The 19,080-nt window shown below is 36.9% G+C and overlaps 1 protein-coding gene across 4 annotated transcripts in view; it reads left to right on the plus strand.

Moving 5' to 3' along the window:
• Herc2 (HECT and RLD domain containing E3 ubiquitin protein ligase 2) overlaps nt 1-19,080 on the plus strand; it is a 188,495-nt gene that overhangs the window by 42,230 nt on the left and 127,185 nt on the right. For all 4 annotated transcript variants that reach the window (XM_076851266.2, XM_076851268.2, XM_076851267.2 and 1 more), the window contains exons 12-20: nt 429-580; nt 3,894-4,051; nt 4,140-4,253; nt 6,733-6,984; nt 10,068-10,261; nt 12,577-12,777; nt 15,101-15,329; nt 15,447-15,571; nt 16,506-16,684. In XM_076851266.2, coding sequence (XP_076707381.2) covers nt 429-580; nt 3,894-4,051; nt 4,140-4,253; nt 6,733-6,984; nt 10,068-10,261; nt 12,577-12,777; nt 15,101-15,329; nt 15,447-15,571; nt 16,506-16,684 — 1,604 coding nt within the window. The remainder of the gene's footprint in view (nt 1-428; nt 581-3,893; nt 4,052-4,139; nt 4,254-6,732; nt 6,985-10,067; nt 10,262-12,576; nt 12,778-15,100; nt 15,330-15,446; nt 15,572-16,505; nt 16,685-19,080) is intronic.

The raw sequence follows: 19,080 nt of genomic DNA on the forward strand, positions 1-19,080 counted from the left end.
ACAGAGAAACCCACTGTTAGATACCTATTTATAAACCAAATTTTTATATGTAAGCCCATTTGACTCTGGGGCCAGGAAGGTAACAGAAGAGGGAGTTTGGGCTTTATGGGAATGGTGGCATCTTGGGGACATGTGCATTCTCCTTAAAGGAAGGTACTTCCCCTCTTGAGCTGTGTGTTCCTGTTGCACAGGGACAACCTGTACTACCTGGCACTAGTACTAGTCATGCCAAGGACCACTTGGAAGTTTTCTGCCTTCTTTTGGTTCATGGTGGGTTGGGTGGGACTTGAGAACCAGACTGCAATCTCTGGAGTCTTACAGTCTTTCAATTAGAACACGTTGGTTCAGCAGATACATGATTGGGGATAGTCATTCTGTTTTCATTATCTTTCAACTTAATACTAATATTCTTATTTTTACCATTTTAGGCCCCACAATTGGTCCAGGGTCTCGCTTCCAGAAACATTGTAAAAATTGCTGCTCATTCTGATGGTCACCACTACCTGGCTTTGGCTGCCACTGGAGAGGTGTACTCCTGGGGCTGTGGGGATGGTGGACGGCTAGGCCACGGGGACACTGTGTATGTAGAACTTATTCCTGAAACTGACCTGTTCTCTTGTGTGGCTATATCCAAAACAGGATGGAAAAATGGAATATGACTGGGTGTGTTCCAGCTGCCCCAACATGTAGGGCTCAGATAGAGAGGGGTGCTGTGATATGTCTTCCTTTAATGACTCCTTTAGGAGCTTTGCCCAGGAGTGGAGGATGATGGAATCAGCCCTCTTGCTTGCTCTCCCAGATGAAGTAATGGCCAGCAGTTGCACCCATACCTTATTTTCTGAAGCAAATCTCATGTGTTGTCCCTTCATTCAAAAATATTTTATCTGTCACCAGCCAGTAAGGCCCTCCCCTTCCCTTGAACCATAACATTGTTTTCATAGATACAAATATCAACAGTTTCTTGTTATTACCTTTTTGATGGAAGCTTTTGATTACTGTGAGAGAATAGAAATAAAACAGAGTGCTTGTTATAAATGTGTATTTATAAAAATGGAGAGACCTGCCAGTTTCCATGGATTGATAGACACTCATACTTTGCTGTTGTAAGTGGAGTCTGGCAGGAAAGACTTTGGCATTTGGCGAAATTGAAGCTACATAAGTGTGTTGATGTGATCAAGCACACTTCATGTGGTTAGAGCCATGAGTAGGAAGTGGGCAAGCGCTCCATTGGGAACAATGTAATCCTGACTGAAGAGACCAGAGGGCATATAACCTGTTCACATTGCAGGGTGGGGATGTGGGACCATTGCTCATAAAATCTTCTGGGAAGAATCTCAATCCTTAAGAAAAGTAGGATACATGTAGTACATTATTCATGCAGAGTTAAAAAATATCCCAAATGTGATAGTACTGGAAGGGACTCAAAACAAATGTGGCAAAACTATAATGAAAACCAAAGTAACAGAATTCTTATTGTCAGACTGGAGAAGGTGGGATTGGCATGGGCATATGAGACTTAAGAGGCTCTGAGGTAGAGGATGGGAAGTATGGGTGATTTGTTCATTGTTTTACTTTATGGTACTAAGTACAAAATATTTCTTAAGAAAATCATTCTTAACTGATATTAAGTTCTAGAATGAGTAATTTGTCTCTTGTTCTAGGAGTTTAGGGCAGGAAAAAGATCAGTACAGGTTGCAGGAGTTAGAAATGTTGGCGGGGAGTTAAACTTAAGCCAAACAAGAAGGGAGAGGTTATATCCAGCAGCGTCATGGCTGTCCCTCTCTGACCCAGTGTCTCTAGTGGGTCATAAAGCTAGTAAACCATGTCTTTTGAGAGGCTAAAGTGGGTTTGTATAGATTTTCAATAAAATAGGAAATATTCTGGATTGTAAGCATAGGGCATTTTGAAAATGTCAAGATTTCTTTAATTAGTAAGACTTCTCTCTGCTGATTCTTACTTTCTTGTACTTTCTGATATAGATTGTAGTGTGGAGTGAACCCTGCTGGCTTCATTCTGTCTACATGTATTTAACAAATATATATAAATCTCAGCCACCTTTTTGAGGTTTACATACAATCAGATGAATCAGTTTGAAAGATATGATTGAATGGGTTTTGTCCAATGCGAGCAGTTGGGGAACCACCAGAGTCAAAATACAGTGTGTTTTTGTTGGTTCTGAGGCTTTCTTTGTACTGTTTGCAGATCCTTGCTCCTCCTCATCTCCAGCTCCTGGCAACTCTGATTTTCCCTTTGTTATTATTATTTTGTTTCTTCAAGTATTAACAGTATGTAAGATTTTGATTTTGACTGCTGCTTTTTTTTGTGGTGCTGAGGAGTGAACCCAGGGCCTTGTGCGAACGAGGCAAGCACTCTACCAACTGAGCTACATCCCCAGCCCCTGATTTTGGCTTCTTTAAGTTAGCATAGTGTTTTTATTTTTGAGGGGCAGGAGGGGGGATACTAGGGATTGAACTCAGGGACATTCGACCATTGAGCCATATCCTGAGACCTATTTTGTATTTTATTTAGAGACAGGGTCTCACTGAGTTGATTAGCGCCTCACTTTTGCTGAGCCTGACTTTGAACTCTTGATCCTCTTGCCTCAACCTCCCAAGCTACTGGGATTACAGGTGTGCACCACCATGCCCAGTTTAGCACAATGTTTTAAAATCCAGCCATGTTCTTGGGTGTATTGTTTTGATTATGATCTGTTGCTGATGAAGGACTATGGTTTGAGACGTTGTAAATAAAGCTTCCATGAATTTTATTGTACAAGCCTTATCTATTTATTTATTCTGTGGTACTGGGGATTGAATTTAGTACTTCATACATGCTAGGCAAGTGTTCTACCACTGAGGTACATCCTCAGCCCTTTTTATTTTATTTTGAGACAGAGTCTTGCTCAGTTGCTGAGGCTGTCTTCAAACTTGTGATCCTGCTGCCTCCGCCTCCTGAGTAGCTGGGATTACAAGTGTGTCCCACTGCACCGAGCTGTAAAAGACTAATAGACACTGTTTTTGATATTCTGCTTGATACCTTAGTTTGTGTTGTGTTCCAGTTTAGCAAGAGTGTTGGCAATGTAATGTTTGAATTCTCTCTACTTAGTTATTTGTAAGATCTGTGATCTATTCTTTTTTTTTTTTAAAAGTTTAAAATTTTTAAATTTTTGAGATAGTCTTTTTTTTTTTTTTGCGGGGGGCGGGGGTGGCATACCAGGGATTGAACTCAGGCTCTTGACCACTGAGCCACATTCCCAGTCTTATTTTGTATTTTATTTAGAGACAGGTTCTCACTGAGTTGCTTAGCACCTTACTTTTGTGAGCCACTAGGATTATAGGCTCATAGGTGTGCGCTACCATTCCTAGCTTGATAATCTGTTCTTTTTTTTTTTTTTAGTATTTTTAGCTGGCGATGGACCTTTATTGTATTTATTTATGTGTGGTGTTGAGAATTGAACTCAGTGCCTCAGATGTGCTAGGCAAGTGCTCTACCCCTGAGCTGCAACCACACCCTGATAGTCTATTCTTTTCTTAGAAATATACAAAATTTAAGTTTATTTTAAAATTAAATATATTCACTTATTTGTCCAGGAGTAGAAGATTTATTATTGAGTCATTGTCTTTTGCATGGGGTCAGCAGAATTTCTGAACACTTATACTTCAACATTTTGGCTGATAGTCTATTCTTTTTTTAAATTTTTTTAAATCTTTATTTTATCTGTTTATTTTTATGTTGTGCCAGGGATCGAATCCAGTGCCTCACGCATGCTAGGCGAGCGCTCTACCTCTGAGCCACAAACCTGCCCCTTAGTCTGTTCTTGATAGTGAACTTTCTTTGCTAACACTAAAAAGTGCTTTGAAGGGAATTCATATTTGTTCTGTTCCTCCCCACAGGCCTCTGGAGGAGCCTAAGGTGATCTCTGCTTTCTCTGGAAAGCAGGCTGGGAAACATGTGGTGCATATCGCTTGTGGAAGTACTTACAGTGCGGCCATCACTGCTGAGGGGGAGTTGTACACCTGGGGTCGTGGGAACTACGGCCGGCTGGGCCATGGTATGTCTCCTTTGTGAGAACATGAGCAAGTGGTAGACGGTTGCCTCATCTGAGACAACTTAAGTAACACATTTACATCTGTTTGAAGGTTCCAGTGAAGACGAGGCCATTCCAATGCTGGTAGCTGGACTTAAAGGACTGAAGGTCATTGATGTTGCATGTGGGAGTGGGGATGCTCAAACCCTGGCTGTGACTGAGAATGGTAGGTAGAGCTTATATTACCCTGGGCAGATTCTCAAGGATGCTGATGGCTACTTGCCTGGAGGAGGGACATTTGGAGTAGAGTGACCCTCACAAAGCTGTTTTGCCCTGTTTACCTTTAGATGGGTGTGAGTCTCAGTGGCCTCAGTGAAGAAGCCCATGAAGTTCTAGAACTTTGGCTTATCCAAAGCCAGCCAGTTCATTAGGGGTCACTTGTTCTTCCTTGGGTATTTTAATTTTTAACTAAGAATCGTAATTAAGTGGAATAATTGATTTTCTTAATTGTGTCTGTTAATATATTCTCTAATGTTCAGCCATGCTTGATTCCTTGTGGCAAATCCTGCTCAGTCTTTGTGTAGTGTATAGTCTGATACCACATTGTTTCCTTGTTTTTAATTATTCTTTTGTGCTTGTTAGAGTGTATTCATTTTCTATTTTTTGGTACCAGGGATTGAACCCAAGGGTGCTTAACCACTGAGCCACATTCCCAGCCCTTTTAAAATATTTTATTTAGAGACAGGTCTCACTGAGTTGCTTAGGGCCTTGCTAAGTTGCTGAGGCTGGCATTGAACTCTCAATCCTCCTGCGTCAGCCTCCTGAGCCACCGTGCCTGGCTATTTATCAGGTTTGATGTTTTGAATCACTTTGTTTTTTAAGATTTGTATCTGTCTGTCAATATTATGTCAGTCTGTCTTCAATTATCATTGGGGAATATGTCTGTTAGAATCAGCTGGGGAATCTCTCAGACTGCTCTTTCCTACAGAGTTGGAACCACACATTGAGAATTGACTTCTGGGAATTTCTTTGGTGAATGATCAAAGATTATTTTAGGCAATTTCATATCCACATAGGTCCTACTACTGTTGATGGAACAACAGTGCAATCATCTTACTTTTGCTACTGTTAAGTCCTAGAGAAGGATGATCTCATCTGTCATCTGAAAGGTTCTTTCTGGCATGAAGCTTTTGATTTGATATTTCATTGTTGTTTTTAAATGTCCATTGTCGAGTGAGTAATACTTTACAAAACTTCTGACCAGGAAATATTTATTTATTTATTTGAAATAGGTTTTAGGTATGTTGCCCAGACTGGCCTTGCACTTCTGGGCTCAAGCAGTTTTCCTGCCTCAGCTTCCTACATATCTGAAACTACAGGCTTGGGCCACCATGTGCAGCTAGGAAATATTTTCTTATGTAGCTATGTTAGGATATTGGTATTCTTTGTGTAAAATTGCTGTGTTAAGAAAACTTCATGATTATAATGTTGATGTTGAATAAATTGCCATGAATAGGACTTGTGGATTTATCTATCTCACTCTGATATTTCTTTAATGCAAATCTTTTAAGGAAATGTCCTGGTCTACACCATATTTTGAGAGACTAGTACAGTAGAAGCATCCTGCCCTGTGCGGTCTGGTCTGAGGATGGCTTCACCAAAAAACATTGGTGAAAGTGGGGAATTGCCAGGTGGGCTGCATAAACAGCAGAATTTTAGCCAATGTGTATAAAAGTGTATGTACTCTGCAATTTTGTGTGTACATCTGCTGAGTTTCTTTCATGGCCATCTAATAGTTTACCATCTGCTGTTTTCAGTTTAGATCAAGGGTTGGCCTGTTTTTGCAAATAGAGTTGTTTTGGAACATAGCCAAATTATGTGTTGCCTGCAACTGCTTTCCTGTGACAATGGCACAATTGGGTCATTGTGACAAAGACTACCATCCATAAAGGCTAAAAATGCTTACCAATATTTCAGAAAATATTTGTTGATCTTAGGTATAGTTTATTTGAAATAGAATGGGGAATTTAACCATTTATGGAGCAATCTGATATTTTCTTTCTGATTTCTTCCTTCTGATTTTCTTCTTTTTTACCTCTGCCTGATTTAATAAAAAAGCCTTTTTTTTTGTTTTGTTTTTATCAATTCACTGTGTTGAGGTTTTGCAAAGTATTCAGTTTATTTTTCATAATTAAAGAAATTCACTTTTTTTGCAATTATATTTTAGCGCTGTAGTAATGTTTAATCAAATTATATAATATTTGTACTGACAAATGCTGTTAGAAACAAATATAATGCAACAATTGAACTGTGGTCAGTGTGGTGGGAACAGAAGCATGCAGATACACTGTACAGTGGTCAGTGAACTGTAGCAGAGTGCTGTGGGCCTCAGTTTCAGTGTTTTCTGCAAACAATAGAGCTTTTGTTCTGTGTTCAGCATTTTGTTGAAGTAGTATCAAACTAGTAAGTGTCAGGACTTTGTTTTTTATTTAATTAAATAAAGCAACCCAGCTTTCCTTTTTAAAAGTTTTCTTCTATATTAACGTGAAGTAAAAATTAGATTTCATTTGATCAGTAAACCCCAGGTTAATATAACTACATACATTGTTGATGTAGATTTGTGTGTGCTATGTTATTTTCAGTCATTAAAAAACTTCCATAGAAATGTACAGTTATTTTAACCTAAATACATTTGTATTTTCTAGGGCAAGTATGGTCTTGGGGAGATGGTGATTATGGGAAATTGGGCAGAGGTGGTAGTGATGGCTGCAAAACACCAAAGCTGATTGAAAAGCTTCAAGACTTGGATGTTGTCAAAGTCCGCTGTGGAAGTCAGTTTTCAATTGCTTTGACAAAAGATGGCCAAGTTTATTCCTGGGGGAAGGGTGACAATCAGAGACTTGGACATGGAACAGAGGAACATGTTCGTTATCCCAAACTGTTGGAAGGCCTGCAAGGTAAGTACAGATATATACTTCTAAAACTCTTTGAGGAAGTTTTCTTGATAATCTTTTAAAGTCTTTTTAGATTTATTAACCTGACATTCCATGAATGGACTATCATTAGAAACTTTTACTAATATCTTGATAAGCGTAGGTAGTAATTGAAAAGTGATTTGTATACATTAAATTATAGACTTGTTTTCCCAAATTCAATTTGAAACCCACTCATTTTATTGGAGAGTTTTTTTTTTTTTTTTTTTTTTTTTTTTATTGGTAAGCACCCCTTTTTCAGTGCAGTGAACTCAGTGAGGGTGACTTCTGTCTTGGCAAAGTCAGATGTTCTTAACTATAGATTCCACTGAGACCATGGATACATGTTGTGTTGTGGGGCCACAGTGGGAGGTTGGCTTGGATGTACCTCAGGTGGTCTGATTTAACTTGTCATTGATGCATATATCTTGCATGCTTTGTTGCACAGGTGTCCAGTGTGCATTGGAGTTAGAGGGAATAGGTGGGAGCCCAGATGGATAAGTATGAGAGCAGGTATCTCTTCAGTGATCTGCCAATGTGGGCAGAAAGGATGGAAACATCTGAAGGAAGACTTTTTTTTTTTAGTTGTAGATGAACACAATACCTCTATTTATTTATATTTATATTTATTTTTATTTATTTTTTTCTTTCTAGGAATCCTTTAATTCACAAAAATTGTGTTTGTATACATATATGGTACCCAATATAATTTTTTTTAGGATTAGTTTTTTTAAAAATTTATTTATTTATTTTTGCATTACTATTTATTTATTTTTATGTGGTGCTGAGAATCAAATCCAGTGCCTCACACCTACTAGGCAAGCACTCTACCACTGAGCCACAACTCTAGCCCAGAAGGTTCCTTTTTTAAAAAATATTTTTTAGCTGTTGATAGAGCTTTATTTTATTTACTTACTTATATCTGGTGCTGAGAATCAAACCCAGTGCCTCACACGTGCTAGGCAAGCCTTCTCCTGCTGAGCTACAACTCCAGCCCCTGTAGGAAGACTCTTGAGTGCTACTAAGCCACTCTTATAAGAGATTGTATGCTGGAGGAAGTGGGTGACTATGGAAACCATGGTGATTGGATTTTAGAAAGGATTTTTTTAAAAGGGGAATACTCCTACACCACTTGCCTTGGTGGCGGTAAGCAATCTCCATAGTAATGGAGAGCTGGTGCAGTAGTGGTGAATTGAAAAGTAAACATGGAAAAGGCATGAGTTCAGTGAGTGGTGGATCATCAGGTGGGTCCTGTAGTATTTGCTCCAGTTAAGGGGTGAGCAGCCTTTTTCTTAAAGGGTCAGATTTTAGGTATTTTAAGTTATTGGGTGTGACTGTTTCCACCCAAGTTTATTCACAAAAAGAGGCCATAGGCTGCATTTGCTGGAGGACTGGAGTTTTTGATAGATCCCTGCACTAATTCATTCTTTTTTATGTTTTTGCTTCTTTATTAGGGAGTTTGAAAGTTGGACATTAGACTTGCTAGTTCTTTTCTTCATTAGTTTTATTGTAAAGCATCTTAATATGTTGATCATTAGGAGTCTTATGTGTTCATAAGGTATTTATTATTTTTCAAGGTTCTGAGATACGTTGTAGAGTAATATAATTCATTGTATATTAGGGAACTATATTGGAATTTCCTTTGCCTCTTGTTTTAGTAAAATATCTTCCTCAGTTCATTTATTAGATAGAGAAATAATTTACTATGAGAGTATTTAAATTATTGTTGGTAAAACTTTTTTTTTTTTTTTTTTTTTTGATGTTAACTTGTGGTGGTCTCTTTAGATGGAATCGTTCTTACTGTAGTAGTTTCTCAGCTGAAATATATGTTGACATTTCTCAGAAGCCCTTCTTGTTTTGGTCATGTTAGATTTACTCACAAAGAAAAATATCCTTTAACAGTATTTAAATAGCAAAAATGTTTTAAAATATTTATATCTTATGACTTTGAGGGAAAAATAGATATCCTTTTAAGAATACTTCCCCATTGAATAGTGTGCTTTGCATAGTTATATATGGAATTGGAGAATGTGATCTAATGATTAACTAAAGATACTTGTTTCGCTTATGTAATTACTTGTCAGAATTTGTGAGAATGTTTAGTAGCCAGGGAGTGTTTAAAAACCAAATTCTTCCCATCAAGAAGTCTCTTACAAGAGTTGGATGAAAAGAGGCCACAGAAGTAGTTTTCATAAAAGCTTCCTGTGAAGTGACACTCTTAAGTATATTGTCTAATCCACCAAAATTCTTGAACAATGCAAAGGGACAAGGGATCATACTCAATCCTGTGATCTTCCTAATTAATTACTGAAGCAGTCTTTATACTATATTTAACATGAATCTCATAAAATTAAGGATGTGAAGTTTTGAATTTTCATTCTAAATTTGTTCACTGGGTTCCTCAGTAAATTACTTCATATCATTAAAAAACAAAACAAAACAAAACAAAAACACAGTAGTCTCTTTCTTAATGAAAATCTGAGTAAGGAGAAAAAAAAAATCAATAGATCTTTTTCATACCCTAGCATTAGTTTCTTTGTAGGCTAGGGATCCCAAAAATTTAAGGCTGAAAAAAATAACAGAAGCTATGTTGTTTTTTTTAAAAGAATATATATTTTTAGTTGTAGATTGACACAATACCTTTATTTTATTTATTTATTTTTATGTGGTGCTCAGGATTAAAACCATTGCCTCCCATGTGTTAAGCAAGCGCTCTACCACTGAGCTACAACTCCAGTCCCCAAAGCTTTTATAACATACTCAAAGCAAATGAATTATGCTTAATACTAAGAAATTATCTTGGGGCTGGGGTTGTGACTCAGTGGTAGAGTGAGTATGCGAGGCCCTGGGTTTGATCCTCAGCACCACATAAAAAATAAATAAATAAAACAAAGATATTGTATACAAGTAAAATAAATAAATATTTAAAAAAATGTTAAAAACAAAAGAAATTATCCTGAAGAAGTTAATTATAAGTGCCTTCTGATCTCAAAAGCTGGGTTCAGATATCTTTTTTGCACCAGAAGCTACAGGTTTGAAGCTGCAACTGTCTCCCTCTTTCCTCATAGGGAAGAAGGTGATTGATGTGGCTGCAGGCTCCACCCATTGCCTTGCTCTGACAGAAGACAGTGAAGTGCATAGCTGGGGGAGCAATGACCAGTGCCAGCACTTTGACACCTTGCGTGTGACCAAGCCGGAACCTGCTGCACTGCCAGGACTGGATACCAAGCACATAGTTGGAATTGCCTGTGGGCCTGCCCAGGTACTGAGTATATAGTTTGGTTTGGTATTTTGTACAATTTTGTTTTCCAGTTGTTCATTGTTAGTGTATAGAAATACCATTGATAACTTTTTGCATGGTCCTAATGTTCTGCAGATGTACAAAGCCACAAATTAGTTCTGTGAGCTTTATTGTAGTTTCCTTGGATTTTTTTTTCTCAGATAATTATGCTATCTTCATATAGAAACAGTTTTCTTTCTTTTAGTCTATGCTTTTTATATCTTTTCCTGATTTTGTTGCACTGGCCAGAAATTCTATGTGATGGTAAGTAGAAGAGACAAGAGTGGGCATCCTTGTCTTACTTCTGATCATAGAAGAAAAGTATTCAGCCTTTCAGTGTTAGCTATGAGGTTAACTGTGGTGTGGCTCACGCTTCCTTTCCTTTCCTTTCTTTTTCTTTTTCTTTTCTTTTTTGATGGATGCCCTATCAGATTAAAGCAGTTTCCTTTAATTCCTATTTTGTTTTTTGGACGTTTTCAAAAATCCTGAAAGGACATTGAAATTTGCCAAATGCCTTTTCTTCTCAAATAATAGTTTTCTCTCTTTTAATCTGTTTATATAGTGGAATATACTACTTTTCAAGTATTAACCATCCTTGTATAACTGGGATAGACCTCACTTGCTCATTATTATTGTTATGTTTTTAATATTTATTTTTTAGTTGTGGTGCTGAGGATTGAACCTAGGGCCTCGTATGTGCTAGGCAAGCGCTGAGCCACAACCCCAGCCTACTCATTATTTTTAAAGGAAGTAAATCATTTATTTATTCATTCATTGATTTATTTTTGAGGTACTGGGAATTGAACCCAAGGGTGCTCTACCACCAGTCCTTTTATTTTCTGTTTTGATGTAGGGTCTCACTAAATTGATGAGGTTGGCCTTGAACTTGCAAATTTCCTGCCTCAACCTCCTTAGTCACTGGGATTACAGGTGTGCAAGCACAATACCTGATTAGATATTTGTTCTTGGGTGATTTTCATAGTGTGTGGCACTCAGGAATTGTTCCATTTCATTTAGGTTGTCCAATTTTAGTACAAAAAGTTTTCCTTAGAATTTTTCTTTTTTTTAACTAACCTTTTGAAGTCTGCAGGGCCTGCAGTGATATCTCTTTCTCTTTTTAAATTTCTGATACTAGTAATTTGTATCTTTTCTCTTTCTTTGTCAGTTTTTAAGGTTTTTTAATTTTGTTGATCTTTTCTATTTTTGTAGTTTCATCCATTCACTCCCCCACCTTTTTTTGGGGGGGGGGTGGTTAATTTCATTGTTTTCTGCTCTTTTTGTTTTTCACATTAGCTTGTATTGGGTTCACCACTTCTTCTTCTTTTTTTCGTAACTTAAAATGGAATCCTAGATTGTGGATTTTAGGCCCTTCTTATTTTGTACCATTATTTTATTTTCCTCTACATAGTGCTTTCACTGCACCTACAAATTTTGATATGCTTTTATATTTGTTCATTTCAAAATATTTTCTAATTTCTCTTGATAATTGTTTTTTGACAAATTGGCTCTGTGTGTTTTAATTTTAAAGTGTTTGGAGCTTATCATATTATCATTTTATTATCAATTTCTAGTTCAATTCTGGTTTGATTGAATCAACTATATGATTTTAGTTCTCTTAAATTTTTTAAAATTTGTTTTATGTCTCAGGATAAATTCTGTGTTTGCTTAAGAAGTGTATGTATTTTGTTTTTGTGGGGTGAAATGCTCTATAAATTTCAGTTAGATCCAGTTCATTGATAGCATTGGTGGAATTACTCAGTTCTTCTAGATCTTTGACAATTATTTGTTTTCTCTCTCACTAGGAGGGTAGTATATATGTACCTAACATTTCATTATCTTCTTAGAGCTACTGTTGTACCATTTTAAGGGGATTGAGGGCCTCATTGCCATCTACTAGTGTATACTACTAACTTTGAGAGTGAAAAGATTTTTAGAAACCTTTTTTTTTTGATATGGCAAAATGAGATAGGGTTAGTGAAATGGGAGAGGAAACTGGAAACTGATAATATGTGAGCTAACCGACAATGAAAGGACAAATCCATTTGGCAGTTAGATGAGTAGATTATAATTTAAAAACATTTTTAGTTATAGATGGGCACAAGACCTTTATTTATTTATTTTTATGTGGTGCTGAGATTTGAACCCAGAGCCTCACACATGCTAGGCAAGTACTCTGTCACTGAGCTACAGCCCTGGCCCCCGGCCCCCATTTAAGGCATCTTTATATGTACAGTGATAAATCTTTACTATAGGACAGACCAGTAGATTCATCTTAAGTTCTTTTGTCTCTTTCATAGAGCTTTGCCTGGTCATCATGTTCTGAATGGTCCATTGGCCTCCGTGTTCCCTTTGTGGTGGACATCTGCTCTATGACTTTTGAGCAACTGGATCTCCTGCTGCGGCAAGTGAGTGAAGGGATGGATGGAACTTCTGACTGGCCCCCACCACAAGAAAAAGAGTGCATGGCTGTTGCAACACTGAATCTTCTACGACTTCAGGTGCCTCTGCTTCTTTTATAAGTATCTCAGGAATTCATAAGAACGTTTGTGCATATTGAAGAGCATTGGTTTTAGCTCTCTAGGTGAACTGCTCATGAAACTTTTAAAGCATTTTAGAAGTAATTATGATGGAGTAATGTTAAAATTTGATCTGGTCATTTTATGTTTATCCTGGAAGTCAGTCTTTGCATGCAGGTAAGAGTGTGTATGGATTGTGTTATTTCTGCTACCATCAACTTCTTGGCATTTGTTGGTGGGGGATAGTCTTGAATTTACTGTTGTTGTAGATGGAGAAATGACTGGTGGTAGAAGGTGGTTGAGAGAGAGAGTAGGTTCCTAGCTGAGAGACTAGTGCTAGCCATCTCTCCTCTGGACTGTGGAAGCCCTGTGCAGCAAGCTCAGTTCTCTGCAGCAGTGCCTTCACTTCTTCATAGTGAAAATGCTTAAAGCTTAAAAAAAAAAGCTACAAAAATCAACTTACCTTCCTTCCTTCATTGGTAAGGATGCATTAAACCTAAACTCACCCTTTCTACCTTCAGAGTTCTGATTATCAGGTGTTCTGTTCCATTATATTAGGTTGTGGGCAAAATCTTTTTATTTCAGTTTATAAAAATACATATTAAGGGCCTGGGATTGTGGCTCAGCAGTAGAGTGCTTGCCTAGCACAGGCGGGACCTAGGTTCGATTCTCAGCACCACATAAAAAAATAAAGGCATTGTTTTGTGTCCATCTACCAAAAAAAAAAAAAAAAAAGATTCTCTCTCTCTTAAAAAAAAAAAGTCTAAAGGGGAAAATGTGCAATTTTCTCATAAACTGTTCTGTTAGGTCCAAGGCATAGTGTTAGTTTTTTGTGCCTCTGAAAGAATTGTTTCCAATTGCAATTTGCAAGACCCATTCTGATTTTACAGATGTTCAAACAACAACAACAAAAAAAGATACTTCTTAGGATTGGTTAAATGCTATATTTATTTTTTAACTTCCCTCTGATTATCATTTTTAGGAGGCTATAATTACACAGATATGTAGTCTTTTTTTTAAATAACTAATTTATTTTCTCATTTTTTGCTTGCATTCCCTCCCCACTAGATTCTACTCATTTCCGTTTTGCTGAGATTCATAGTTTTTTCATCAGGATATATGAGGCAGAAAGTCTGAAAAAAATATATTTACTTCAACCTCTCTTAAGTTAATTTAATAGGATTTGGTTTTTAGGTTATCTGAGTTTTGTCAGTTTATTTGTTTATTCTCTGCTGATTTTTTGAGTTTTTCTATGTATGTATGCATAGCTGGTTTAAAAAATTTATTCTTATGAAATGCCTTACATCAGTGCCTTCACTTCTTCATAGTGAAAATGGTTAAAGCTTAAAAAAACAAGCCTACAAAAATTAACTTATCTTCCTTTCTTCATTGGTAAGGATGCATTAAACCTAAACTCACCCTTTCTACCTTCAGAGTTCTGATTATCAGGTGTTCTGTTCCATTATATTAGGTCGTGGGCAAAATCTTTTTATTTCAGTTTATAAAAATACATATTAAGGGGCTGGGATTGTGGCTCAGCAGTAGAGTGCTCGCCTAGCACAGGCGGGACCTAGGTTCGATTCTCAGCACCACATAAAAAAATAAAGGCATTGTTTTGTGTCCATCTACCAAAAAAAAGATTCTCTTAAAAAAAAAAAAGTCGGGCTGGGATGTAGCTCAGTGGCAAAGCGTCTGCCTTGCATTCGCAAAGCCCTGGGTTCGACCCCCAGTTCCAAAAAAGACAAAAAAAAAAGAACCCCACCAAAAAAAAATAAGATTAAAAAAAAAAAAAAAAGTCTAAAGGGGAAAATGTGCAATTTTCTCATAAACTTAAAAAAAAAAACACCAAACCATATTAAGGTTGAATATCCCAAAACTGAAAATTCAAAGTCCAGTATACGCCAGAATTTGAAATTTTTCGAGTGTCAACATGATGCCATAAGTGGAAACTTCATTGTGTGCAAACTTTGTTTTATTCATAAGCATTAAAAATATTGTAAAGATTACTTTCAGATTATGTGTATAAGATATATATGAAACCTAATTTTCAATTTTTATATTTAGATTCAGGTCCCATCCTCAATACATCTCATGTAAATATGTAAATATTCTACAATTGAAAACACCCAGGTCTAAAATACTTCAGGTCCTAAGCGTTTTGGTTAAGGGATACCCAGCCTGTATTGAAAAATTAATTTTGTTTATTTAAATAATACTTTAGATTGGGTTTTATTTGGTATATAATAAGATTTTGAAATCTGTTCCTTTTAAGCATTCTAAGTAAAAATTGTTTCTCTCCTTTCAGTTGCATGCTGCCATTAGTCACCAGGTTGATCCGGAATTCCTTGGTTTAGGTCTGGGCAGTGTCCTTTTGAACAGCCTGAAGCAGACTGTGGTGACCCTGGCAAGCAGTGCGGGTGTGCTGAGCACCGTGCAGTCAGCTGCCCAGGCTGTGCTGCAGAGTGGCTGGTCTGTGCTACTGCCCACAGCTGAGGAGCGGGCCCGGGCGCTCTCTGCTCTCCTGCCCTGTGCAGGTGTGCCTGGGCAAGGGGTGGGCTTGGGTGAGGAATAGGGAGGGCTAGGGGAGTTCAGATAGGGGTTTAGAAGGGGATTTTACTTAAAGTGGCAGAGAAAACAATTTCCTTTTCTAGTTTCAGGCAATGAAGTGAATATAAGTCCAGGTCGTCGATTCATGATTGATCTGCTTGTGGGCAGCTTGATGGCTGATGGAGGATTAGAGTCAGCCTTAAATGCAGCAATTACTGCAGAAATCCAGGTACAGCTCTTGGAATGCATGGTAGCTAACAGGGCAATTTTACCTGGTAGTGAGCTGGGGTTGACACTACTTTACTCACAAGTATAGAAATCATGACCTATTGCAGAATTGTTGGAGATAGTAAAACACAAAATTTTTAGTCACATTTAGGTATTTTCTTAACATAAAATTCTTATCTTTCTTCTAATTGAAAACAAATAAACCATTATTTAAGTATGAAAAAGTGCTCCCACTTGGGTCTGTTTTAGTGAAATTGACAGATACCCCTTCATCACATAGATCATTTTCATCACTCAGAAAGATCTTTGCCCATTTACACTTGCAGTTAGGACACTCCCTGCACCTAAACTAAGATGAATTCTGTCTGTTCTGAATGTCACATAAATAGAACCTTATAGTAGGAAATAGAATCATATAGTAGATTCTTTCCTCTTCTGCGTCTTCTTTGTTTTGCCTCAAATCCATCCATATCATTGCATGTATTGGTGTTTGTTTTTATTATTGAGAAATATTCCATTACTGTTGGCTTATTCATTCTTCTATTGAAGGACATTTGATTGTTTTTGGTTTTTGATTATGTAAAGCCTCTGTAATCACGCTAGTACAAGTTCTTTAGTGAACCTATGTTTTCCCCTTGGTTAAAAACTTTGGAGTGAATTTTGCTGGGTCCTAGGTTGAGCCTGTGTTTACAGTTTCCCTGAGTGGCTTTACCATTTACATTTGAACCAACATGTATGGGAATTCTAGGAGATTTTACTTAAACTGAGCAACCGAATGGGATTTCTGATGAGGTGTGTGTGCCAATGTCACCAAATGTGTGCATTTCCTCACAGAGGCTGGGATAGCTGGACAGTGGAGTCAGGGATCAGCCTAGCATTCCTTCATGCCTACTAATGAGATCATTGGTCAGTAATTTCTGTTTCATGAGTTACAGGATATTGAAGCCAAAAAAGAAGCCCAGAAGGAAAAAGAAATTGATGAACAGGAAGCAAATGCCTCAACATTCCATAGAAGTAGGACTCCGTTGGACAAAGACCTTATTAACACAGGGATCTATGAATCTTCTGGCAAACAGTGTTTGCCTCTGGTTCAGCTCATACAGCAGCTTCTTAGGTAAATAGTATTAGCTGCATAATGTTTTAATTAGTTATCATTTTCATGTAATTTAGTGAACTCTAGTACTAAGATTTCAAGAATGTGTTTGCTGAAAATTTTTCTGAAAATTACCTAGTGTCGATTTGAGGGTAAAGAACAGACTTATAAATATAGATGAGAGGAAAGGTTGGAGAGTATGAGGAGATTCTAAGGATTTTTATGGAAGAGAACTTGAAGTGTGCAGTAAACATAAAAAGAGTCATATCTGCATTGACAATGGTTAGATGCATTTGAGACTGTCATGATAAGATTTGTTTTTAAAAATTTGTTGTATACTGCCTAATTTTATAAATTATAGATTTGTGTATATTATTTCGTAAGACAATTTTTAAAAACAAAGTAAATGAAAGTGGTGAGCATTATTTTGGAAGGCTAGATTAGGAAGAGATTCAGACTGTTAGAAGAGGCTAATCTTGGAAAGAGCCAAAGTGGTCAGACAGAGTTGGCTAAAAAAGGTGATTCAAAAGAACAAAAAAATCAACATGATTTATAAAAGGGATTTGTTAGAAAGTAAAAAAAATAAAAAGATTGTACCTGTATTTAGTAAAACTCTGCTATACATGAACTTAGATTCCTACTTTATTATATTTTTTACTTCCAGAGAAAGTAGACCCAGAGGTGTGTTGGATAAGGCAGCTGAGTGCACAGCAGAGACCCAGGCAGTGGCTGCTGCTCTGCCTACCTATTCTCCGAGGAGGGGGTCCTTTGGCCTGATCCCTACAGTAGAATTTAGTGGGCATGTAGTGACATTTTGAAAGAGGAAGTTTAGTTCTAGTGTTTCTTCGGTTTTACTAAACATTTTTTTGAAAAATGTTTTTTTCTGAAGTTTTTTCTCATTTTCTTTCATCAGTATTCCCTACATTCTGACCTTTTAATTTAACAAATTAAAATAGAGAATTGACTGTACATAGTTTGTAGTAATAGAAATATCTTGGGCTTTGTTCTTAGAAAATTTTAGTTATAACTACTTGTAAACTTGGCAGGGGAACCTCTGTGCAGCATGGTAATGTGGGAGTAAGAATAAGAGCTGTGTTTACTTTCAGGGTTAATTCAAGATCAGATGAGAAAATGGGTGTTTAAGTGCTTGGTATTGGTAGTTAAGATATAAAGTTCTATGCAGAAGTTTTAAAGCAAGTTTTTTTTCCAGAAGTGCTAAGTTGGTGAATGCCTCTTTCTTTACTGAGGAGATGTGTGTGTCATGGGCCATTGATGTCCCTGGCAGAGGGCTAGTGCTAGTTTCCTATTGTGGATCACTTGTTCTCTAAGGGGAGACCAGTGTTTCTTCTCTCTTGTGTATTCAAGAGTATTCTTTGGACCTGCAGAAACTGGTTTGGCTAGCCCTCTACTGTCCAGTTTGGCTGTCATTCACCACAGTTGATTAGCATTTGAAATGTGTCCATTGTGGCTGAATATCTTATCTGTTTACCTTTTATTAATTAAAAGTAAAATTTAAAAATTTATTCCTTTTTTAGAACTTTAAAGTCTATTTGGGATAGTAATCATATGTATCTACTTTTTCTAATTATACATTTTATAAATCAAGTGTGGACCAGGTATTTTAAATGAAAATCTAATTGTCCAAATTGAGATGCTACATAGGTTGGAGACCCAATGGCTCCTGAAGACTTACTATGAAAAAACAAAAACAAAAACACAAAGCAATGTAAAATATGTCAATAGTTTTTTTTTTTACATTAATTCATGTTGAAATGCCATTTTTAACATGTTGGGATGTGCTAGCTTTCCATTACTGTGACAAAATACTTGAGACAACAAGGAAAGAAAGTCATTGTTTCAGTCTACAGTTTGTTGACTCTCTTACTTTTGGTCCTATAGTGAGGTGGTATGTCATAAAAGGAGCGTGTGGCAGAGGATGCTACTCATTTCATGATGACCGGGAAGCAAAGAGAAAGAGAAAGGAAAGGGCCAGGGTTTTGATATCTTCTTAAGGGCATGTCTCCAATGAGCTAACTTCCTTCCACTAGATCCATCTCTTATGAGTTCCACCACTTCCTATTAGCACTAAACTGAGCATCAAGTCTTCAACACACGGAACTTTCAGGAATACTTAACCAAATCATAACATGGAATAAATATATTATTAAAATTAATTTCATGTTCCTTTTTACTTTTATTAATGTGACCAGTAGAAGATTTCAAATCATACACACGACACTACTGATGTTGTTTATCTAGTTCTGTGCTATCCTCACAGTCCCTTTTCTTTATTTTTCTTTCTATTAAGTATGTGTTTTTCACTTCTGTGGCATCTGGGGTCCTGTACAGTTCTTTGGTTCCACAACAGATTTATAATAAAAATGTTGCTATTTAAGAAGCATGAAACCAGAACTTAA

Source organism: Callospermophilus lateralis, chromosome 3 (genome assembly GCF_048772815.1).
Source record: "Callospermophilus lateralis isolate mCalLat2 chromosome 3, mCalLat2.hap1, whole genome shotgun sequence".
Lineage (NCBI taxonomy): Eukaryota > Metazoa > Chordata > Mammalia > Rodentia > Sciuridae > Callospermophilus > Callospermophilus lateralis.